Below are 26,799 nucleotides of genomic sequence, written 5' to 3'. Positions count from 1 at the left end.
GTTCCCTGTCTCGCTGTGTCTCTCTCTGTCAAATAAATAAATAAAATCTTTAAAAATAAAAAATAAATGTATTTCCATACATATTTTATTTATTTATTTATTTATTTATTTATTTATTTATTTATTGGGGGGGCAGGGGAGTGACGGAGGGAGAGAATCCTCAAGCAGACTCCTCACTGAGCACAGAGCTAGAACGGGCTCAATCTCACAACCCTGAGATCATGACCTGAGCCAAAACCAAGAGTCAGATGCTTAAATGACTGAACCACCCAGGCGCCCCTCCATACATAAATTATTTTAAATGTCAAATGCTATCAGGTATTAGGGTTAAAGCATTTGTAGTATATCATTTTTCCTTTAAAACAGAAAGTTGGATGCTTTTCTATTTTGGGGGGTTTTACCTCATATTTAAACATTTATCAATTGACAATACTATATAATGTAAGTGATTTGAAAAACATAAAAAGTCAATCACCATTTTTAATGACACCTACCATGGCAAGTGTAACAGCTACTCCATTATCCCATTACTTCTGTGACAGGATGCAGTGACCTTTCATTTTGAGCTGCTTCTAATGCATTCTCAGTACTGTCAGCGGGTATTTTAAGCAGTTGTTCTCACAATGACAGTTAATTTCAGGGGCCATTTTTACCCATACAAAACTAATAACATAAACAATTTCACATTCTTCCATCAAACAAAAAAGGTAATAAAGGCCATGTCTCAAGTCATCAAAAATAATGCAAAGATCTAGTTTAGCATCTTATAGCTGGCAGGGATCTTAGTTTCTACCCACATCTCCTTTCATAGAGAAAGAACTTATCTATAAAACAGATTCAATAGTTCAATGAATTCTCTAAGTCCACACACGTAACTGGGTTGGAAGGGCTGAAAGGTTCAAATTAAGGTTAGAATTAACAGTTCGGACTCCTGATTTCTCGAACTCATTCTGCACCAAGTAGACAGGACTTGACATCAATTTTTATGGGCTGGCTTGTAGATTCATTATGGACTCAAGATTCTTTCTGCTTTATTATATTTCTACTACTTTAAGCAAAAGATCTTTTTTTAAATCACTGGCCACACTCTGACTGACTCACTATATATTTATATAAAATAACTAGTCTTATTCATTTGAAAACATCCCTCAACTAAGTAGTGGATAGTTTTCAATATTTCTTAAACATGAAGAAGGAAGATTTAAAAGAATAACTTAAGGTAATTTGAGTGGTATTACTGAAAAAGTAGAAAAGCTTTTTTAAAGAATAAGGAAAATATGTAAACTGCTGAGGAATTGGGTAATCTCACTGTCAAAACAGAAGAGAAATACACAAATTCACCTTAGGAGTGTAAAGAAAAGAGGAAAAAAAAGGAAAGCAGAATAGATTTTTAACAGAATTATCTTTTTTCTCTCTCATCTTTCTTTAAAAAATGACAGAAGGAATATTTTTTAAAACTATACTGAAATGGGCCAATCCACAAAGTAGGAAACAAACAATAAACGAGCAATACTTTGACTGCAACCCACTCAAACCAGCAGGGCCAGAAAGTCTTTGTTGCCACAAGGCAGCTGGTGTCTGAGTACACAAAACCCTTTTATTTCAATGTCATATTAAATCCTGGGGCATAAAACCAGAGGCAGACTGCAGAGTCTCTGGTTCTCCAAGACAAGACTGTACGGATCACAACTAAAGTCAAGGCCAACTAATGTTCCCACCTAAATGAAAAAAAAAAAAATTAACTAATTAGGAAAAAATGTCTAAAAATTGTTTATTTAGTCTGAGAGAAAGATGGATTCTGACTTCATGTTTAGCTGATGAAACGGCTGCATATTATACAGTACCCTCTTTATAAAGAATTATCTTATATTTCAATATCTATAGGGGAAATCAGCATAATCACAGAAAAAAAAATAGAGGCTTCATTCCCATTTCACATATTCAGGATGATATCCTAATACCTGCAAATTAAATGAATTATAAAAGTAGTGATAATTAAGTTTATATGAGTATATGGGTTATAACATCCAAGTGGATGTGACGCTTTGATGAAATAAGAAATTTATAACCACTAGTACAATATTAGTCATTATACTAGGTATGATTTCAAAAATCATTTATTATAATCATGACCCCAACCTCCTACAACCTAATGATTATCCCCAACACTAATTTTACCTCTTTAAAGATGGCAAAATAAATGCTGAAGTCTATGTTCAAGAAACTATGCTACTCTTACAATGATTTTTCTCTTTTGGTCTCTATTGACAGTCTCAGGAATTTCGTTCTAACCAATTAAATCCCTTCCTTCATTCTGATGCAAATGGAACACAAAAATAATAAGTGCTCAGAGAATATTATTACATACGTTCTAGGCTCAAATATTTAGCTCAACAGTCATCTTTCCTTGGGCCAGCCTCCTGACTTTTTTTTTTTAGAGCTGCTCTAAGCCCCTCCCACCCCCCCAACCCCCACTGCCCTAGGATTGGCAGTTACTCTCTGAAGCCTGGCACCTTCCTTAGTCTATTATTATCTCTCTGATTCTTTCAAAGCTCTTTGCATGTACCGTTTACATTTCCCCAACATAATGTCAAATTGTAATTCATTAAATAGATATTTACTGAAGATTTAATATGTGCAAAGCAAATGTCTTGACCTCAGATCTGTGATTAACCCTTACACACAAAAGTTCTGAAAAAAAAAATTTAATTGGCTCTCTTCCAATTCAAATTTCCAGAAGTACTTCCAAAGGTTTCTTAAACTATTTTTGTAAATGTATCAGAGTATGACAGTTCCTACTTAAGTGCTATGCTCTTGTAAGTTGAGTTTAAATGAGGAAATTTTCATTTTTTTCCTACTTTGAATGGATTTAGAAAAAAATTGTTTTTACAGTTATACATAACTTTAGAGAAACATTAATTTTTCACTAGAAACTAACCCAGATATTTATTAACTACATACTGTTATATGTTTATTCATCTTCCCAAAATGGAAATATCTGAAATGAATCTGTAGTCAATTAAAACAATCCTACGCAAGAGAACTTGTCTCTCTCTCTCTCTCACACACACACACACACAAGAATGACACCAGAAGCAGTACTTTGTGATTTTTTAAAAATCAAGTGTACCCGTTAGCTCAGCTGTCCACTTGGCCTTACCTGCAGCCATAACTTGTTATGCACAGCATCTCTCCCCGTAGCAATACACTGAAACGTAGCGTTCTGCCCTGCATTGACCTCCACGTCCCCCAGACGGAGAAAATGAGGAGATTTATCTGTGAAGGCAGAAAAAATATTTATTATTTTCACATGAAGAAAATGTGCCATGTTACTTTTTCCCAAGAGAATAATGTTGTTAATACTTTTACCTTTGGCCAACCCTAACACCGTATAGAAGAAAATGGAGTTTTGTACTGAAATACACACTCCCTCTCACAATTCTCCTTTCATCCCCCCCATCATTGCTACAGCATTGTTGTCTACAGAGAGAACACTCAACATTTACTGCTGAAGGTTGGCCACAGCACGTTGCATATGGGTGATAATAAAACAGTTACAAGTCAAAGAAAGCAAAAGAGATCAAAAAGGCATAAATCAGAGCATAATAGAAAACTAGAGTGAAAACAGAAAATGATATCTAACATACTGAATACACATGGTGGTCGAACTATTAATTTACAACTTAAGCAGTTAGATCTCCTTTCTTTTAAAAAATATTTCAGTAGTTATAATTCTCTAGTACTTCAAAGAACAAGGGAATATTTGTGTTTCTCTCAAATAGAATATCAGCTTGACTGCTGCTAATTCTACGTCCTATTCCTTCATAGTTGGAAGAAAGTTACCCAAAAGCAGTATCAGACCAATAAAAGTGGTGACTGTAGTCAAAACCTACATGACTTACATAACTGTCCAATTAGTGTTCTCTATGATTACCTTTTACAACTGAAGCTTATTCATGTTTTCAACTGAAAGTAAATATACACAGGAAAAGTTAAGCCTCGGTAAGCAAAAGCAAGCTCACAGAAGACCGTATCACAGTAAAACTGCTCTTGTGCTTAACTCCTATTTTTATTTGTTTACTCCTAAGAGCCTTTCTTTCACATTTCTCTTCCAGTAAGTGTAAATGAACAGTAGATGGAAACATCATGCTCATGTACTAATGGACTGAATTTATGAGCAAACCAACCTGAATTTTGAGCGAGACGAATTTGTTCCTCTTTTTCTTAGAATGTACTGCATGGAATAAATCGTTTGACCCTTGCCTACTACCTCTAATTCTTCAGCACCTCATCTTAGTATAGGCTTTAAAAAGGGAAATGCTATAACCACTAAGGAAATTGAAGCAGTCATCAAAAATCTCCCAAAAAACAAAAGCCCAGGGCCAGATGGCTTCCCAGGGGAATTCTACCAAACATTTAAAGAAGAATTAATAACTATTCTTCTGAAACTGTTCCAAAACATAGAAATGGAAGGAAAACTTCCAAACTTATTTTATGAGGCCACCATTACCTTGATCCCAAAACCAGACAAAGACCCCATCAAAAAGGAGAATTACAGACCAATATCCCTGATGAACATGGATGCAAAAATTCTCACCAAAATACTAGCCAATAGGATCCAATAGTACATTAAAAGGATTATTCACCACGACCAAGTGGGATTTATCCCTGGGCTGCAAGGCTGGTTCAACATCCGCAAATCAATCAATGTGATACAATACATTAATAAAAGAAAGAACAAGAATCATATGATCCTCTCAATAGATGCAGAACAAGCATTTGACAAAGTACAGCATCCTTTCTTGATTAAAACTCTTCAGAGCGTAGGGATAGAGGGTACATACCTCAATATCATAAAAGCCATCAATGAAAAACCCACAGCGAATATCATTCTCAATGGGGAAAAACTGAGAGCTTTCCCCCTAAGGTCAGGAACGCAGCAGGGATGTCCACTATCACCACTGCTATTCAACATGGTATTAGGAGTCCTAGCCACAGCAATCAGACAACAAAAAGAAATGAAAGGCATCCAAATCGGCAAAGAAAAAGTCAAACTCTCACTCTTTGCAGATGATATGATACTTTATGTGGAAAACCCAAAAGACTCCACCCCAAAAATGCTAGAACTCCTACAGGAATTCAGTCAAGTGGCAGGATATAAAATCAATGCACAGAAATCAGTGGCATTCCTATACGCCAACAACAAGACAGAAGAAAGAGAAATTAAGGAGTCAATCCCATTTACAACTGCACCCAAAACCGTAAGATATCTAGGAATAAATCTAACCAAAGAGGCAAAGAATCTGTACTCAGAAAACTCTAAAATACTCATGAAAGAAATTGAGGAAGACACAAAGAAATGGAAAAACATTCCATGCTCATGGATTGGAGGAAGAAATATTGTGAAGATGTCAACACTACCTACAGCAATCTACACATTTAATGCAATCCCTATCAAAATACCATCAACTTGTTTCAAAGAAATGGAACAAATAATCCTAAGATTTGTATGGAATGGGAAAAGACCCCGAATAGCCAGAGGAATGTTGAAAAAGAAAAACAAAGCTGGTGGCATCACAATTCTGGACTTCAAGCTCTATTACAAAGCTGTGCAAGCTATTACAAGACAGTATGGTACTGGCACAAAAACAGACACATAGATCAATGGAACAGAATAGAGAGCCCAGAAATGGACCCTCAACTCTATGGTCAACTCATCTTTGACAAAGCAGGAAAGAATGTCCAATGGAAAAAAGACAGTCTCTTCAACAAATAGTGTTGGGAAAATTGGACAGCCACATGCAGAAGAATGAACCTGGACCATTTCCTTACACCACACACAAAAATAGACTCCAAATGGATGAAAGACCTCAATGTGAGACAGGAGTCCATCAAAATGCTAGAGGAGAACACAGGCAGCAACCTCTTCGACCTCAGCCGCAGCAACTTCTTCCTAGAAATATCACCAAAGGCAAGTGAAGCAAGGGCAAAAATGAACTACTGGGACTTCATCTAGGTAAAAAGCTTTTGCACAGCAAAGGAAACAGTCAACAAAACCAAAAAACAACTGACAGAATGGGAGAAGATATTTGCAAATGACATATCAGATAAAGGGCTAGTATCCAAAATCTATAAAGAACTTATCAAACTCAACACCCAAGAACAAAGAATCCAATCAGAAATGGGCAGAAGACATGAATAGACATTTTTCCAAAGAAGACATCCAAATGGCCAACAGACACATGAAAAAGTGCTCAACATCGCTCGACATCAGGGAAATCCAAATCAAAACCTCAGTGAGATACCACCTCACACCAGTCAGAATGGCTAAAATTAACAAGTCAGGAAATGACAGATGTTGGTGGGGATGCAGAGAAAGGGGAACCCTCCTACACTGTTGGTGGGAAAGCAAGCTGGTGCAACCACTCTGGAAAACACTATGGAGGTTCCTCAAAAAGTTGAAAATAGAGCTACCCTACGACCCAGCAATTCCACTACTGGGTATTTACCCCAAAGATACAAATGTAGTGATCCGAAGGGGTACATGCACCCCAATGTTTATAGCAGCAATGTCTACAATAGCCAAACTATGGGAAGAGCCAAGATGTCCATCGACAGATGAATGGATAAAGAAGATGTGGTATATATACACAATGGAGTATTATGCAGCCCTCAAAAAAACAAAATCCTGCCATTTGCAACAACGTGGATGGAACTAGAGGGTATTATGCTAAGCGAAATAAGTCAATCAGAGAAAGACAAGTATCATATGATCTCACTGATATGAGGAATTCTTAATCTCAGGAAACAAACTGAGGGTTGCTGGAATGGTGGGGGGTGGGAGGGATGGGGTGGCTGGGTGATAGACATTGGGGAGGATATGTGCTATGGTGAGTGCTGTGAATTGTGTAAGACTGATGAATCACAGACCTGTACCTCTGAAACAAATACATTATATGTTAAAGAAAAAAAAAAAGAAGAAGAAGAAGATGTAGGAAGGGAAAAATAAAGTGGGTGAAATCGGAGGGGGAGACGAACCATGAGAGACTATGGACTCTGAGAAACAAACTGAGGTTTCTAGGGGGAATGGGTTAGCCCAGTGATGGGTATTAAAGAGGGCACGTATTGAATGGAGCACTGGGTGTTATACGCAAACAATGAATCATGGAACACTACAGCAAAAACTAATGATGTAAATTAAAAAAAAAAAGTGAATCCTCAAAAAAATAAAAATAAAAAGGGAAATGCTTGAACTAGAACATGAACTGAACAGTGGTTCGCGAATTGTGAACTCTAGGCCAGCAGCATGGGCATCACCTGGGAACTTACTAGAAGTGTACATTTTCAGGCCCCACCCCAGACTTCTGAAACAGAACGACGGCAGGGGCGAGGGGGGCACACAAACCGTCATTTGCCACCCCAGGTAGGTGATGCTGATGCACAATAGGGTTTAACAAGTTCTCAACAAGAGCACAGTTGTGGCCCCTGGCATGGTGCCCCCCTCCCCATGCATGGTGCTTACAATGTGTGAGAAAATTTCCACCAGCAGGATTACTTAACATATCATCCAGAATTCATGGGCCCTGTAAATGCCGCTGTTGGGAGATATAGGTAAAGTCTGAATTTATGCCAACTGTTTTATATCTGGGTCGACTGAATGCATGTAATGAATGCCTTTCAGGAAATGTGATGTACACACAAAATTAATCACATCATCTAAAGAGCAACCAATGGGCATCTAAAGACATAACAAAACTACATGTTAATAAACTGAGTTCTTTGTTCTGTTTGCTTTCTATTATTTTGTTGTTTCGTATGGATTAACCAGATATTTATTATAAAAAATTTAGTCTGAAGTTTGGACTATGGTGAACTAATTCATTCTCTTCCCTTCACTCCAAGTTTCAACTGAGCACATCACATGTTAGTGAGGTTTCTTTTAGTTTCCTTTCAATTGAGCTCCGATTTGTTATTTTTCTTTGTTTTCCTAGACTACTTAATAAAACCAAAAGATGGAGCCTGTCCTACCTAGAGTTTCATTTACATTTGCATTTTATTCTCTGTAATTAAATAATAAGAGAACTCTCTAATAGGTGTACAACTAGTTACAATTCTGAAAACTATTTGATTCAAAAATTCTAGAAACATTTCAGTATTCTTTTAAAACTGAACAGAAGGCTAGGAGTAGCAACGGAAGAGACAGCCACAACCAAGTGATAAACAGTCAACAGTCACTGCCAATACAAGACAGGTGTTGAAAGGACGTAGAAAAATACAATTCTTAATCACAACCTACCACAAGGATAACTCAGTACTTGGATGTCATCAATGGCAATATAACCACTCCTCCCTCCTGAGACTTCAGCTTCAAATATTACCTGTCAGGAAGAAATAGAAAACATTTACAACAATCATTTTTTAAGGAATTTTCACAGTAAAAGAAGAATAGCTATAGCACACTTATGAAAATTAAATTTGATTTTTATCCTATAAGAATTAAAAATTATTTCCTAAATCTTGTCCAGGTAAACAAACAAACAAAAACATTACTGAGGTGAAGCAGCTAAAAAATTATTTAAGCAACTGCTACTGTGCGTTAGAATTCCTGAATGGGTATCATCTAGGCAGAATGAATAGGCAAATACAGCTAATCTCATATCCCTCAATTTTCTCTTATTGATTTTCTCCGTTTTTGCTATTTATTTAAAATACACTGAGCACCTACAATGTACCAGGCAATAGGCTAACCAGTGAAAATACCAAATGATCTGCGCTTTTAAATAGCTAAACTGTCAAAGACAGAGGCCATCGGCTAGATTAGCAGTATTCCAGGCAAAAGGAACAACATACAATGGACTAGAATAGAGGTGTGTGTTTGGGGAACCAAATGAATATAATCTGTATGGCTAACAAAGGTTCAAAAGGGAAGAGGTAAGATTAGAGAGCTAGGCATGGAAGACCTTAAATACTACCAGACTAAAATCAGGAGTACATTCTGTCAATAAATTCCACATTAATAAATATTAAACAAAAAGGTTTCCATGTTCACATATAAGCTCATGTTATAGAGTTTTGTTGTTACAATCAATAGAAAAGCTTCATATAGCCTTTGTTTTTTTAATAATATGTAGTGTGACTTTTCAAGAGAAACCATTTTTAGCATGCCACCTTTCAACATTTTATTTGACTATGGGCTCCTTTATTCATGGAGGTACACAGATTATTTTTGGAGTATTCTGCAAAACATTTTAGGAAATGTGATGGAAATTAATGTTTAACGTAGGAATATGGTATAATCAAATTGATCTATTAGAAACATATATGCCTGTAAGGTAGAGGATGAACTAAAAGAAACCAAGACTGGAAACAGGTAATATGCTAGTAGGAGTGGAAATAGAGAGATATGAAGAAAAAAGAAAGATAAAAATAATGCTAAGGAAACGGACAAAATGAAACTTATTGACTTGCTAGTTGTAGTGAAATACAGGGCAATTCTAACTCCAGGCTTGCACCACTAGGCGAATTGTGCTATCAGAATCCCTAGCCAGGACTAGTGATACAGAAAAAGGTACAAATTTGAAGGAGAAGAAGACTAAGTACATTACAAATCTGATTTGCCTAGGGTACATATGGGGTAAAGGCTTAGAGCATAACTGGACAATGTATCTCAAAAATAAGAGATAGGTCCACAATAAAGCCCATAGATTTGGAAGTCTTCATCATGGAAGTAAGTTATAGACTTAAAAGTTAACATGATGGGTGAATAAGATGGCATAGGAAGATAAAGAGGAGAAAACCACTGAAATGGAAGGTAACAATACAGCAGCAGAAGTAAAGCCAACAAAGTACAGTTCGGATATAATGACCAAGGAAAGCAGAGAAGTATCAGGAGGTTTCAGGCAGATCAACACTCCCACCAAAAAACAAAACAAAACAAAAAACAAACAAACAAAAAAATAAACTATAATAACCATAATTTTAAAATTATCAGATATCTACATGAACAATGGCATTTAGATGAACACAAATTCTAGGAGGACAGATTCTCTCCAATGTGACCCCTGATCTTTGGCCATGTCTCCTTTCCCACGGGAATTATTTGCCAATTCCAGGATCAGGGTGTGGTTCTAGCTCAGCACAGATGTAGGGCCTCTGCTGGGAGAAAGTGGAAACAGTGAAGCTTGCTGTGCAGGACTCTGGAAATTTAGAAGTCTAGATTAAAAAAATGTTGGCTGTGGCAAAAAATATGAAATATAGGGGAGAGGTCAAGAAAAACTAAAATTAAAAAGTATCAATTAGAATTAACCATTAGGAGTTTTCTGGTAACGTTTGGCAGACAGTTTTACCAAAGGGAAGGGGCAGAAGATTGACTGTCTGAGTTGATAGTAACTAACATTTATTGAACACTTACTATATACAAGAGACTATTCTAAGCTAGCATGCACACCATCACGCTCGCATCTGTTGTTCTCTCTTTTTTCCCCTGCCACCCAGACACACACACACACACACACACGCACACACACTCTTAATCCTCACTACAGTCATGTAAAGTTGGTATTATTTTTATCCTCAATTTAAAGAAAGGTTAAGTAACTGGACCAAAGTCATAACAGTTAACAAGTGGCAGGGCCAGGAAAGGACCTGAGTCGAACTGCATCCGGCTTCCATTCTTCTATCAACTTCATACACTGTCTCTCAAGATAAAGAACCAAATGCAGAGAGAGCGTTTCTTTTAAGCAGGCTTTAAATATCCTTTAAAAGTCTAACGTGTTAAACTTTAAAGATTAATGTCATTTTAAATAGTACTTCAACTAAACATTATACTGACTAGGTAGCAGGATCATCAGCATTACACCCTTCCCATTTTCCTCCTGTACCCCTACACCCACCCCAAAGCCGATGACGATGGGACCCAGTAGATTAGGTGGCTGGTTTGCCTCCCATCCACCCGTTCCCGTCATAGGCCTTCTCCTGTGTTACTTCTTTCCTACTTTGTTTGTCCTTTGTGACTATTGATGTCACTGGAATAAGCTGAGAAAGAGAACAGGGTCTTTGTGGGAAGAGAAATACTTCACAAGAAGGAGAGCTAATCTATGAACACAGAAGTGTGTGCGCATGCATGTGCGTGCATGCATGCGATTTACATTTCATATAAGTGTATCTGATATGAAAACAATTGTCATGCCACTTTCCAAATATTGGAACAAAGGCTTATTAGAAGCAAGAAATAGAGGCGAGAATCAGAGACGTTAAATAAAGTGTAACTTGGAGTGGCTGCGGTAGAGGCCCCTTTCCTGGGGCTGAGAAAACTTGTACTTGACTCCCAACTTTCCTGTTTACAAATTCTTGAGCAAATCCCAGAACCTTTTGCAGCCAAATCCCAAGTCCTTAACATGGATATAATGCAGCTTTCATTATAAAGTTTTATGAGGATTAAATAGTAACAGACGTAAAAGTGCTATATAACCCAAAGGGTAAGCTCATCAACATTGTTAATGTGTGAGATTTGTGTAAATGTCTCCCAGGAAAATAGATTTTATTTGCTTGAATAGTAGTTCAGGAAAAGGGAAGGTATGGAAAGAAAAAGTGAGAAAACTGTTTTTGAAGAAAAAAACTACATTTTTTATGAATAGACCACATAACTGTGTAATTAATCACTGGTTATTTCACTTCCATTGTAGCCAACATTAATTAAATTATTTTAATTTCTTAAGTTTATCTTAGTTTTACTTTCTCCAATTGTCTTACTTCCTTTGCTTCATATAGGTGATAAGCTCATAGATGTTTACTCTACCCCCTGAGAAAAAGTTTCTTATTTGGTGATTTAAATTGAGCTTTTATTCTGAACAATAAATTTAGGCCTGGATTTAAAAAGGGAAGCAAAAGGACCGGTTCTTTATTAGAGAAAAAAAATGTTTCTCTTTTTAGTGACCTAATTTTCTCTAAGTGTTGTCTTTGCCTCATTAACAAGAGCTGGAGGGAATTTCTAAGATCAGATTCCTTTACTACTAAGGATCTAATCAGCTTTATCACTTCAACAGAGCCCTCACCTTGTAAGGCTCTTCTGTCCAGTCAGGGGAAACAGATCTCGAGAGCTTAATTACACAAAGCTTGCTTGAGCAAATGCTCAGGTCAGATCTAATGTCTGCTGTCAGGTAGTCAACCAGGGCTTCCCAGAAGAGAACAAAGGAAGCCCTACCAGATGTCAACTTTCACCCATCTAAGAGGCCAGCCTGGGAACAGAATGGACGGGCTCTGCTTTGCATGCTGTTTTCACTCCACTCCATTACCTGAACTACTGAAGGTAATGATTCCAATCAAATTTTTGCTACTCTAGCAACATTCTTGGATTATTAACCAAATAAGTGAGGTAAGGTTGAATTAAAATAGAGGCGGGGAAAGGCAAACCCTAAAGAACAAGGACTTCCTCCTTTGGCAAACTGAATTATAGCAGAGAATGTACCTCATATAAGGGAAAGCTGAACTCAAAGTCAGGAAGTCTGTGGATCTAATTGCTATCACCTGTAACCCACAAAATGATTTCACTGTGTCTTCCTTGCCTCATCTGGGTGACACTGGCCTTGCCTACATCACAAGTTTGTGGTGAAAACTGAATGATATATACACAATGATTAAATCATACATGAAATACCTTTAATACAAGATATTATGGATATGGGAAAAATCTGAAAAACAAACAAACAACTTTGTCCTTAATTTTCTTTCAATATTATCAGTTTTGAGAGTATAGGCTCCAAAGTCAGAGACACATTTAATTTACTTTTTTTAAGGGTAACTTTAACTTATGGAAAAATATATGTAAAGTTGTACTGAAGTTATGTGTGCAACTTTGTATATAAAGTTACTTTGGTGACTTATGTAAAATCTAAGCCTCAGTTTCTTTTCCTTTTTTATTTTTTAAGATTTTATTTATTTATTTGAGAGAAAGAGAGACAGAGACAGAGAGAGCGAGAGAGCACAAGCAGAGAGGGAGAGGGAGAATCATGCTCCCCGCTGAGCTGGGAACCCGACGTGGGGCTCGATCCCAGGACCCTAAGATCATGTCCTGAGCCAAAGGCAGATGCTTAACTAACTGAGCCACCCAAAAAAGAAACTATTAGTATCCACGTCAGGGCTTAAGGGAGGATTAAATGAGATATGCACATGAAATATTTAGCACAGGCCCTGGTACACAGTAAGTGTACTACGTTAAGGAGCGCCATCATGGGAGAGAGCATCCATAAAGAACATATGTACTAAAGTGAAATTTCTTCTCTTTCCCCTCTCTTTCTCATCAAAAACTTCACCTCTGCCCCAACGTGGGGGGAAAAAAGTAGGGGCACCTGGCTGGTTCAGTCAGTACAGCATGCAACTCTTGATCTCGGGGTTGTGAGTTCAGGCCCCATGTTGAGTGTAGAGATTACTTAAAAATATTTTTTTAAAACATGGATATACTGTATATTATGAACAGAAGGATGTTAGAATCATTAAGTATAACTGATTTCTCTCTCATGTGAACTTTAAACACTGCAGTTTCTTAAGGATATGTACTAGGCCACCTTCTCTCTTTTTGCCATACCTTCTACCATGACAGGATTGAGAATGATGAGCCTGCAAAAGGACAAGGGTATTGAAAAAAGAAAAAAAAAAAAAGTATGTAGAGATATTAAAGGGAAATGAAGGTATACAGCGTCACAAAAGCCGGTCAAAAAATATCTGAAGTGGAAGAGATATCAGGACCAAATCCTGGTAAAACACTAAGTAAAATGAAGATTAAAAATACCCTCTTATAATATATAATGTATTATTTGTTTCAGAGGTACAGGTCTGTGATTCATCAGTCTTACACAATTCACAGCGCTCACCATAGGAAAAAAAAAGAAGATAGTAGGAAGGGAAAAATGAAGGGGGGGGAATCGGAGGGAGACGAACCATGAGAGACTACAGACTCTGAGAAACAAACTGAGGGTTCTAGAGGGGAGGGGTGTAAGGGGATGGGTTAGCCTGGTGATGGGTATTAAAGAGGGCACGTTCTGCATGGAGCACTGGGTGTTATACGCAAACAATGAATCATGGAACCTACATCAAAACTAATGATGTAATGTGTGGTGACTAACATAACATAATAAAATAAAATTAAAAAAAGAAAAGAAAAAAAATACCCTCTTATACATCTTATAACTGGAAGTTTGTACTCTTTGACCAATATCTCCCCATTGCCCCAACCCCTCAAACCCTGGTAACCACTATTCTAGTCTCTGTTTCTAGGAGTTTGGCTTTTTCAGATGCCACAATGTAAACGATATCACACCAAAGAGTACACACTTCCAGTTATTAAATGAATAAGTTCTGGAGATCTAATTTACGGTATGGTGATTATAGTTAGCAATGTTGTATTATATATTTGGAAGTTCCCAGGAGAGTAGGTCTTAAATGTTCTCACCTCAAAAACAAAATGGTTTTACATGACGTGACGGAAGTGTTAGCTAAGGATATGGTGGTAATCATTTTGCAATATATAAGTATATCAAATCAACACACTGTCTACCTTAAATTACACAATGTTATATGTCAATCATATCTCAATAAAGCTGGGGAAAAAATACCCTTATATGTGCCATTGAGGTCAGGAATGACCAAAGGAAGAGCTATCTGTATGAAGCAATAGAAATGGAAACCATATTGGATAATGATGAAGACAGCGGAGGAGTGCAGATGAATACAAAACTCCCACAGGAAGTATATCTAAATTGGTGGAGAGAAATTTACCTAAAAATGGAAGAAGAGGGGTACCTGGCTGGCTCAGTTGGTAGAGCAGGCGACTCTTGATCTCAGGGTTATGAGTTCAAGCCCCCCATTGGGTACAGAGCTTACTTTAAAAAAATAAAAATTTTTATTTTTATAAAAATTAAAAATGGAAGAAGATATGGGATCAAGAGAAGTGTTTTAATTTTTTTATTATTATTACTTTTTAAGGTGGGAAACAAATGTTTAGAGATTGATGAGGATGACTCAATTTGATATGGAATTTTTGAGCGTATGTGAGAAAGAAATGCTAACTCTTAGTGTGAGATAGGAAAGGACAGGATCCAAATCATAGATCATATGAAGGGGCTCTGTTTTACATAATACAAGGGAAAATGAGGATGAATGAAGATACGAGTAAATTTGTAGGATTGATAAAGGGAGTTTCTATTATATGGCCTCAATCTTTTCAGCTATAAAGATGGGCCGGTAAAAAGAAGACAGGTTAGAGATTGGAGAGTACTGAGTGGAGTGGAATGGAGAGAAGGTTAGAAAGGGAATTGAACAGAAAAACGTAGTAGGACTTCCAGGAGTGGTGTGGGCCCATTTGCAGTTGGTGACCATGAATTTCTAGTGATCCCAATCTAACATGGAGTGTGTGATCGTTTTCACAGAATTTGCTTGATTTAAGCTCACAAAAAAAGCTTGAAGAAAAAAAGGCAAACAAGTTTACGGAAATGGCAAACATGACCAAAACGATTACGATGAAATCAAATTTTGATACAATAAGCAAGTTGATGAATTGGCAAAAGACAGATGGTTTGATGATCTGGAGCTCCCCATGAGGTTGATGGATGAGCTCAGTAAAATGAATGAAGGAGAAAGAGATGAGTTTATGTGGTGGTCAGAAAGTGAGATGCTACATGCAAAGTTAGAACACTTGTGAGATATCACAAGATCCATTTAACCAGAGCAGCAGGTTAAAATAAGGTAGATGATTTTGGAGATGAAGAGGTGAAGAAACTGTCAATGGTCTTTCCATAAAGACAGCAAAGTCATCAGGATGAAGGTGCGCCGTGGCATGGAGAAAGCAACCCTAAATGACGCCAGTACTAAAGTTTATGATGAATAGAAGAAAATGACTTAGAGGCTATGGGAAGGCAATAATGAAGATGATGGCATGTCTGAAAGAAAAGAAACTCAAAGGGGTGGGAGTTTTCCTATCCTTTGATTTAATCCTAAATTACATGGGGATTAATATCTGCTCTGTAAGACACTGTTTGGGAAGAAGTGTCCTAAGGCTAGAGCGACAAACAGAGCACAATTATAATTACATAATTCATTGTACAAATAAATTTTTGAGATTCACCTCCCCTACTAAAATATAAACTCATTGAAGACAGTGACTTTTCTTGTTCCCCACAGCATCAGCGAATCAACCATAAGAATCCTATTGAGAACTGAGGCTGGAAAGAGTTCAAACGTGTCACAAAACAACTAAGTAATATAAGTGGATTTTAGTTAATAGTTTTGCCTTGTGGGGAAATATGGGATAAGGTATTTAGTTCACTTCTACTTAACTCATAAAATTCTGTTCGCATAATAAAATGACTCTCCCTTGAGAAAGTTCCAAATAATTTTCCCAAGCTAATTTGTAAATCATGAAAACATAATTACTTCTTTTGAATAGTTAAATAATGCTGTAAGGAATAAATTTCTGGTTATAGGCCCCAGAAGATCTTATATTCAGTAAGTCAAATGTCTATGTGGAAACTACAAAATCTAGAATCTAGTTTTTTTCAAATGTAGAAATATTCTGTTCACACTTAAAGATTAGTATACACATAACCGGCAGGTGATAGCAACTGTCCAATGCACGTTATTTTTTTAAAGATTTTATTTATTTATTTGATAGAGAGAGACACAGCGAGAGAGGGAACACAAACGGGGAGTGGGAGAGGGAGAAGCAGGCTTCCCGCTGAGCAGGGAGCCCGATGTGGGGCTCGATCCCAGGACCCTGGGACCATGACCTGAGCCGAGGGCAGATGCTTAATGACTAAGCCACCCAGGCACCCTCTAATGCACATTATAATGGTGTGTGGATAGATAATAGAGAGATAGATAGGACTGTGTGTGTGTGTGTGTGTGCACACGCGTGTGTGTGTGCATGTGTGTGTGTGAAAGAGAGAGACACAGAGAAAGAGAAAGAAAGAAAGAAAGAAAAGAAAGAAAGAAAGAAAGAAAGAAAAGAAAGAAAGAAAGAAAGAAAGAAAGAAAGAAAGAAAGAGAAAGAAAGAAAGAAAGAAAGAAAGAAAGAAAGAAAGAAAGAAAGAAAGAAAGAAAGAAAGAAAGAAAGAAAGAAAGAAAGAAAGAAAGAAAGAAAGAAAAAGAAAGAAAGAAAGAATATCTAAACCCATAGAGCACCTTCCACTGAGTGGCAGACCCTGTAACTGCAAAAAGACTGTGTGTATTCAGGTAACAGAGTGTAGATTTCAGAATCTCTGAAACCTTCATCACCTGCTGTCACCCACAGCAGCTCCTCTCCCAGGTGCTGTCAATCTGGAATTCTGCTTTCTAAACTAAAGGTTCGCTCAGAGTGTTGAAGAAAAGGAGCCTCTCCACATCAGACCTATGTATGGCAGGCTGGTTTGCCTATTGATTCATGTAATAGTTTATTTCCAAGAGTCTAATATGCAAAAATGCCTTTAGTAGAGGCCCTGGGGCTCTCCGAAACTAATAAATTGTGGGGTGTTTTTTTTGAAACTAATGAATTCTTAACAGTCCTTCTCTATTGGTTGCTTACTTGTTTAGTTCCTTGAAGAAGAGAAATACCTTCCGTTGCAACAGGTACATAGATAGAACATGGAGGCAGGGGAAACACTGCTACATCCTTTGGTTTTAAAGCTGCTTGTAATAGTAAGGGGATTCTCATTACATGTTAACTAAATGTGCGAGAAAACTAAGACATATAGTCAAGAGCTAATTGATTTTTCATCTAAAACTCTTTCATATTTCAAATTCTAGATACCCTTAGCTCCTCCATGACTTATGAATGCATAAGAATTCAAATCAGCTCTTTTCCTTAAAATGTCCTGACATTAAATATGGCCAGCTTCTTAGGAGAACTAGTCCTGTCAAGACCTCACATTAGGACTTAACAGTTCGCACAGAGTAATAAGGGTTCCAGAGATTCTAAAACCTATATTCAGTTACTTGAATACATACAGGCTTGTTGGATAGTTACAGGGTCTGCACTGAACAGAAGCTGCTGTTTGAATTCAGATATTCTCTTTCTGTCACACACACACACACACACACACTCTCCTAACTATCTATCCGAACACCATGATAATAATGTAATAAAGACTTGAGTTGATTTTAGGATGCAAATTCTATGTATACTGTAGCCAAGTATTCTTGAATAAAATGTCAGTATTAACAAAAATATCCTGAGGTTTAGCATCACAACGTCTAAGTGATGAGAAGGCCTGCTACGTTATCTAATATGGATGAAAATATTGGGTATAACAAGACCATACTTGCATGAAAAGCAACTATACCATCCATCCAACTGTAACCCTTTGCAGAGTGATATTGTATTTGCCTGATCAACAACAGACATCAGTCCAGGCACACACCAGAGTCCATGACCAGAGATCAAAAGGAGAAAATAAAACCTAAGAGATTTCACGCCAAAGTAGTCCACATAAAAGAAAAGCCCAAAGAAGGCAATTTTCAGAAGGCTCCACATTGAAATGAATATGCAAGCCTAGTACACTCCTAGACTTCAAATTAGCCCAGGGAGTTGGCTATCCCTAATGTAATCACCAAAGTTATGTAGAAGATCTAAATAAAAAACTAACAATAATCATTTTTAGAACTTACACTAGAATATTTAAGTTGATAATAAGTCTATTAGTTATTTAAATTAATTTTCATTCCTAAAATCTTACACTTGCAAAAGCATTGTCAATGGTCTCTTTTTCTTTTAATTTGAATAGATATTGATGTAGGGTAGTATGTATCAAAAACACATGACCCCATAATGTGGCTAAGAGAGACCCAGACAAACTTTTCATCTCCAAAACCAAACTCAAAACTTGAACCCAAAATAAATAATAATCACAACATAAAAACAAGAGGAGTTCTTGTGCTCTCTGCACAAAAACATGCTGTCTGCATGTTTCCTATATCATTAAGATGACTTTTATGGAAAGAGGTATATGCAGCCAGCCTTCTCAAAAGGTTCTGGTCTAAGTTCTTGATCATAATGGAGATGTACATACACAGACAAAGGCACGCCAGTGTCAGGCAGAGCCCCAATTCTATGTTACAGACCTCAACTGAAATCCCTGTGAGGACCTCATGGGGCCACCTAGAAGGTTCTCCATAAATGTTAACCCCTTTCTCCCTTTCCTTCTCTGGGGACTGTCATAGGAAATGCCATAGCACCCTAGCCAGAGAGAAATAAAGAGGCAAGAGGGCAGTCCCAGGTGGCACTGATGGTGGAGACCATGAGAAACACCTCTTGCTCTTCGGTACTGCAACAAACCCAGCACACACACCATCTTCCTAATCTCTACTGTGAACTGTGAACAACCCTACATCCATCTCACTAACCCACCCTTACAGGACTCCTCCTTCATTTCAGTTCAAGGCCCGGTATGGTAAGAAGGCTGAGCCTACAGACTACAGAGCCCACTTCCCTGGCTCTCTCAAGAGGCATCCCCAATGCCAAGGCAGAAAGGCAGACAGAGCCCAGTACTATATTCTAAATGCCTGTAATGTGTTCAAAAATAAGTTGAAACAGGGCCCACCGTTCATGGCACAGCCTAATTTATGTTAGAATATAAGTTTAGCAAAAGAGAGAAAATAAAAAAGGCAATTAGAAGAGGGAAATGAACAAAAGTTAAGTGAAATAATCCAAGATCTAAAAATGCTATGAAACACATTTTTCATCCTGTGGGTCTGTCCTTAGATACATAAGCAAGCAACTTACACCATAAACGATCTGGTATAAAACTGAAAGTAGAGAAGCAAAGAGTTGCAGAAAATTCATCAGCAAATTGTCATTTCTGTATCTTTACTATCATAGCTCCAACCATCTGGGTTATATTTTATAGTTAGTTGTCTGAGCCAAAAATAAAAGATGACTGGTTAAGGTTGCTATTTCTATCAACATGACACTGAATTACAGTACTATTTTTCCTCACTTCTAGAGATGTGCCATTTGTCTTCCTACAATCCACAGGCAGAACCTTTTAAATTTTAGCACCAACAGTCCAATCTTACACATTGCAGAAGTAGATCACTTCGCTTGCACAGCTATATCTGAAAAAAATGCTTTCAAGCTAAACAGTAAGTCTGTTCCTCGCCAAACTTGTGACTCTCAAGAGCTTCAATTGATAATTGTGGAGCTCAATTTTTAAAAAAATTAAAATGAGTGGTGAAGCCTATACATAATGTCACACTAAATAGCTTTTACATACGAAATCTGTTGGTAGTACATACTATGTTACACAGAAAAGCAATCTTTAAATGAACCAGGTGATTAAATGCCACTCAACAGATAGTATAACCAGATCAGTCTACCTCAAGGCAAAGTTCAACTAGAGGCTAAACTTGAGTTCTCACATCACAAATGCAAACATATTAATAAGTAATTGTTTGGGTAAGACCACATACAAAAAAAAAAAAGAACTCTTTGCTTTCATCATACAGATCTAAAAATTCAGTAATTTCAAAAGTACTGTAAACTTTCCCTCCTAGAAAAATAGGTTAGGGTGGAGAGAGATTATGACACAAAGTTAATTAGAATAACCAGTCTGTGTACTCCTACTTCAATTTAGGGATAAAAGGAAAAAAAAAAAACAAAAACTCCATGATTTATTTTTTTCCTACTTTATTTTATAAGTAAATGGGCAAGTACAGCAACATCTTTGACTGTAAGCACTAAATAGCAAATATAACTAGCTATTAGTATACAATTTAAGACGTAGTGCTTTTAGCTAGTAAAAAGCCTAGTGAGCACTCAAAAATATTTACTAGGGGAAGTACTGAATAATACGTTTCACAGACAGCTTCTACAGAAGATAACAATGGGGAACTTTAAGATATTCTAGCACTATAATAGGGCCAGGCATCCTTGCATTGCAAAAGAAAGAAAGAGAAAGAAAGAAGAAAGAAAGAAAGAAAGAGAAAGAAAGAAAGAAAGAAAGAAAGAAAGAAAGAAAGAAAGAAAGAAAGAAAGAAAGAAAAAGAAAAGAAAAAATGGGTGCATCACATAAAAATGAACTCACATAATTACTTCGACTTTAAAAAGAAATCTTATTTGAGATAATTAAAAGTATACATTTAATTTAATTCTTTGCAGAATATCAACTTAAATGTTTGGTGATCTATATTAACAAAACAATCATATGTTATAAATCAGCAAAGGAAATGGTCTTCCTTTAAGAATCCTTCTTGCTAAAAACTTTAAGATAAAAAATTGTTATGTAGGATATTCAGAAATCGAAGTTATCTAGCACTGAAGCCTCAAATTTCAGTCAAAAAAGAAGGAAAATGACATCCCTTTCCATATCATAAAGTCAACATCATTTCTGAAGAATACCTATAACCTCTCTGGGTGTCTGGCAATTAATAAGAATGGTTTATCTGAGGCAGAGAATTTTAGAAATTACAATACTGATGAAAAGAAATCCTGCGAACTCTTTGTACAATTACAAAATTCTGAAACTCTATTAAAAAAAAAAAAGTGACTGATTCACAAACCATTTTTGTTATCCACACAAGACAAAAGGAATGGAATAAAAATGGACTTTAAAAATAGATGGGGAGAAATAAACTCTATCATCCTTGAGTACAGGAGACGGAAAAGGAAGGAAAGCCTTAATTCCATTGGCAGGATTTAGATATAGGTGAGGGACAGTGATAGAAGCTGCCATGACCAAATGCTTTCTTTAAATAAAGACCCTAAAGAACAGAAACCAACTTCAAATGACTTAGGTGACCTGAAAGAGTCATTCGGACAAATCCAGAAGTAGCTTATGAAAATCAAAGGCCATTCTAGAGACTTCCAGAGGTATTTAACCTACTTAAACTTTGCATTGCTTCTACTTATTGGCATTAAAGTATCAACAAATTAGAGACCAGGCCAGGATTCTCAATATGTGATCCAGCAACAGTAACATCAGCAACATCAAGGCACTTGTTGGGAATGCAAATACCTGGGCCCCACCCACAGAGTTTCTGTAGATGGGGGCCAGTGATCCACGGCCCTTCTAGGTGATTCTGATGCAGCCCAATGTCTGAGAAACACTCATTTAAGTTGATCAACCTTAGTTTAGAGATGAAGAAAATGGGCGGGAAGTCTTTGTCCTACTCTTACAGTTTGTAATAGAAGAGTTGGTTCTAAGAACCAGTCTTCTTGCTTCGGTATCTCTTCATTTGCATGGAAAATCACTTCACCCTGGGACTCATGGGTTTTCTTTTTCAGATGCCCCACTAAAATTGAAAAAAAAAAAATACCTAAGGCAGTATAAAATACTAATTTTAAAAAGTTTAAACAATTGGCCACTCACTTATTCATCAAAAAATATATGCAGCTCCTAATATTTGATAGACGATAAAAAGAGAGAAATACCTAATTTTTAATCCCTGTCCTGACCAAAGTCACAGTGTGGCAGAAGAGATGAGTGTGTTAGGGAATAAGTATAGCACAGCTCTAGGTGATAAAGCAGAGTTAGAGAGAAAGGAGAGGGTTCAGAGGAGGGAGATTTGCTCCTCCTGGGGGGAGAGCAAAAGACTTCAGAGAAAGTGACCTCTGAGTGATGGTGTGGTCAAAGGATTCATCCTTATTCCCCAAGCACTTAGTGAGCACACACTAAAAACCCTAGCCACTAGGATACGAAGACTGAAACAAGACAGAGCCACAACTCCTAGGAGGGAAAGATCTATAATGTACACAGAGCACTAGCATACAAGGGACAGGTATCCAGGAATCATTTTCTATCTGGGAAAGCAAACAGTGACTCAGAAAGGAAATGATTCCCAGAGCAGAGTTTGGAAACAGGGCTAACAGAAAAAAAGGGGTATCACAGAGCAAATGAGGTGCATTTGCAAAAAGCAGGACAATAGGAAACTTCTTGACCTATTGGCACAGCAATTTCTAGAACTTTTAGGGTTAATTAGAACAGTGGAGATAAGGCCTGGGAAGTAGGAGGCTGAGAGCTTATCTTGCGGAGACTTTTATGCTAGAAGCAGGAGTCTGTCCTTTATCCTGAAGGTACTATAATGCCTTTGAAGGCTTTTATAAATGAGAAAATGTGACAGATATGTACCCAAGTAAAGGACATTGTGGAAGCAACAAGTAGGCTGAGGGACTGGAATCTCATAGAAGGACCTAACATCTAACATTACACCCTAACATGCTTGGGTATTAGCCAGCCAGTCAAGAAATATTTATTGCACACTGTTTATGTACAATGATGCAAGATTTTATCGCTACATTCATGTACATATTTATGGAGTGAACAAATATGTGTTATTATATCTCCAGGAAAACGTGTTTGTGTGCATGTGTGCATAGAGTTTATTCTTCTCTTAAATCCAAAATTTCACTAACAAAGGAACAGTGCTTAATGTAAATAATCTTAGAGACTTTACTTTTTTAAAAATTTTTATTTAAATTCTAGTTAGTTAACATATACTGTAATATTGGTTTCAGGAATAGAATTTAGTGACTCATCACTTACATTAACACCCAGTGTTAGAGACTTTACTTCATTGTGAGGCTGAAAATAATGTCACAAACATTGGTAAGATTTATATAATAGTAAGTGAAGTTGATGTTATAAAATAAAACTCTGTATTCCTTTCACCCTATGTTAAATTCTGTTTTCATAGGAGAGTGGTGAAAACTCATCTTTCATTTTCTTTATACTACATGTCACCAAAACCAACAACGATTTACTGAACTAATCTTCTTTTTTAAAAGATTTTATTTATTTATTTGAGAAAGAGAGAGAGAGCGCGCACAAGCAGGGGGAACGGCAGGCAGAGGGAGAGGGAGAAACAGGCTCCCCACGGAGCAGGGAGCCTGACGTGGGGCTTGATCCCAGGATCTCGGGATCATGACCTGAGTCGAAGGTAGACGCTTAACCAGCTGAGCCACCCAGGCGCCCCTACTGAACTAATCTAATTTGAAGTTCTAACTCTCAAAGATCAGAGAGGTCTCTGATACATAAATAGACCTAAACTTTACTGCTGATAAGCTCATAACAAATCTTGGCAGAAAGAATATGAGCCAGAATACAGTTTGTTCAGAAATCAATTAGGACCATTGAAAATTATTTAAATATGATTTGAGGAGAGACACAGGGAGGAATGTTAGAGGAAATAAAATCATTTTCTTTTTACTTAAACTATAGTTTTAGTTATTTTTAAAATAATACTGGTTTAGCTATGTCTATATTCTTTATACCTATTTTCGTCTGTAAAAAAATAGAGGCCATGAGAAATCCCTTAAAATTTCTATAAGAGGATCACTATATAATGTTAAATCAAGCAAGGTAATAATTAAAACTTCCATTTGATTATGTTAAAAAGATCAAAATATTTTACACACTCAGTGATACCAAGAGTTAATCATGCATGGCTTACTTGGCTAATAGATTAACTAAGTCTTGAGTTTATATTTTCCTTTACCTCTCCCCAAAGTGCCCATGCTAATACTAGAGAAATCCAAGGCCATAGGAAAAAGAAAGTAAATGAAACAAATATGGAATGAAAACATCAGTTTCGCTGTCTACAGACCCTTTTAGTATAGCATATGCATTTGTTCATTATATAACTATTTACTGAATACGTAACATGTACAAGAGATAAACAGCATTCTAATAGGGAAGAAAAACAATAAGCAAATACTGTAGGGTAACAGTTTTATGGAGGCAAGGAGCTAAAGAACAAAACAGTAGGGACCCAGTGATCAGGAAAATCTCTCATAAGGTAAAATATGAGCAGAGACCTGAATGTGAAGAAGGAAGGAATATCATTCCAGTCAGAGGGAATAACAAGCACAAAGGCTTTGGGCAGGAACAACCTTGGAACATTCCAGAAGCATAGGGCAAAGTGAAGGAGGCATAGAGCAGTGGCCAAATTCATTTGCAGTTAGCCAGGAGTTGAATCCATGATAGAGATTTAGATTTTATTCTAAATGTGTTGAGAAGCCATGGGAAAATTTTGGGTAGAATCCTTAATATCTGACATGTGTTTCAAAAGATCAGTCTGCTGTGAGGAGAATAGCCTATCAGGCACAAAAAGGTAAGCTGGGAGAACTGTTGGGAAGAGATGTTTGAGGTGAGAGAGGAGGGAAGCCTGAACTGAGGAGTGCTTCCCTAACATTTTCACATTATGGGGGAAAAAAGATAATTATCTATAAGGTATCTTAGAATAAATGGACAAGGCTGTTCATAGCTCCAGTCTCCAGATAGGCTAAGCTGTGCCAGTAACACACTAGATAGATAAATAAACAGATGTGTATATTATATGTAAATATATATGTATATATAAAACATATATACATACATATATATAGCAAATATAAAATATGAATGTAATTTCATAGAAAAAGGTCTTAAAGAATATAGACCCAACTAAAGGTAGATACCTTGAGGGAGGGATTGGATAGAAGGGGGTTGAATAATATGAAGGAAGAATTTCACTTTTTTACTCTATTAACCTACGTATTTTAATTTTTGCAAGTATTTATCAATGTATTAGTTGTATAATAGAGAAAATCTTTTTTTAGGCCTCTATATTATATTACTATTCTCTGAACTATACTTTTGATGACATGGCTTTCTCAAAAGTATATTGGAAATTCCATTTAAAAAAATGGAATTTTATCCTAAGTGTAATGGGACAGGCTCACAGCAGAGGAGTGACATAATCTGAATTATGATCTAAAGCAGCTTACTGTGATGACTATGGAGAGAAGAGATGTGTGGGACAGCAAGAGCCAGAAGCAAAGACAATATTAAGGAGACCATGGCAGGTGTTCAAGGAAAAGATGATGGTATTCACTATGGGGATGACCTCGGAAAGGGAGAAAATGACTTTATCTTTGTCTAATATCTATCATAGTAAGTGGCATGCAGCATGCTTTCCATACACAGGTCTTCAGGTAAAAAAGAAGGAAGAAACTGTAGCATACTGCTTTTCTAATTTGAGATGGAGAGGTGAAACATTTTTCTGGGAGATACTTGTATAATGTTCATTTCTGAGAGCACTTCACCAATCCCCTAGGTACAGATTTATATAACCACTATTATAACAAATTAATGTTGGAAGCAAGTAAAGTGAAAATTATTTTAAAACAAACTTCTTTCTCAGTTCAATTCCAGTATTAAAATACGCTGTCACTGAAGTTTCAAATATGTTGGAAGATATTACAAAAATATGAGGTCATAATAAGTTACTCTAAAGGCACCTAAGAAATAGTGCTTTAAAAGTTTAACATTTAATGGTACAGGTCCTCTCTAAAATCTGAAACAAAATTAACCTAAATTACAAAACTGATTTGCATTCTCTTAACTTCTCTCTCTCTCTCTTTGTAAGTTATAGGCTGAGATCTCTAATCCATTTTTTAACCTGAGCCTGGTTAGCAGTAATTTCTATTTTATGTCACTTGATCTGTCACTCTGTCCAGCTCTGAATTTCATTTTCTATTTTACCTGCACAAATATAAATCCCATCTTGTCATTACCTTTTCTATATATCAAACCTAATCCTTAAAATAAAACTCTCAAAAAAACTCTTCAAATTTTGTTTCAACATATTAGATGAGTCATTGTTTGATTTCTTTGGATCATATGATTAAAGATGTAAAAGCAAACATCAGTATCCATATGGATTTTTCAATACATAGTTATATGGATTTGAAATTTTCTAGAGAGGGGAAAAAAATGTTACAAATAACAAATGACAGTTTATTTTCTAAGCTAGCCCTTAAAAGGTTTTAGTCCATAATATAGCTGAAACACTATACTT

At 36.6% G+C, this 26,799-nt stretch overlaps 1 protein-coding gene across 10 annotated transcripts in view; it reads right to left on the bottom strand.

Moving 5' to 3' along the window:
- PTPRK (protein tyrosine phosphatase receptor type K) overlaps window positions 1–26,799 on the bottom strand; it is a 550,719-nt gene that overhangs the window by 264,259 nt on the left and 259,661 nt on the right. For all 10 annotated transcript variants that reach the window (XM_078054760.1, XM_078054756.1, XM_036105511.2 and 7 more), the window contains exons 4-5: window positions 8,297–8,378; window positions 3,161–3,276 (exon numbers count right to left, since the gene is read on the bottom strand). In XM_078054760.1, the coding sequence (XP_077910886.1) occupies window positions 3,161–3,276; window positions 8,297–8,378 (198 nt within the window). The remainder of the gene's footprint in view (window positions 1–3,160; window positions 3,277–8,296; window positions 8,379–26,799) is intronic.

This window comes from Halichoerus grypus, chromosome 9 (genome assembly GCF_964656455.1).
Source record: "Halichoerus grypus chromosome 9, mHalGry1.hap1.1, whole genome shotgun sequence".
Taxonomy (NCBI): domain Eukaryota; kingdom Metazoa; phylum Chordata; class Mammalia; order Carnivora; family Phocidae; genus Halichoerus; species Halichoerus grypus.
This window is presented reverse-complemented; position numbering and strand designations above follow the sequence as displayed.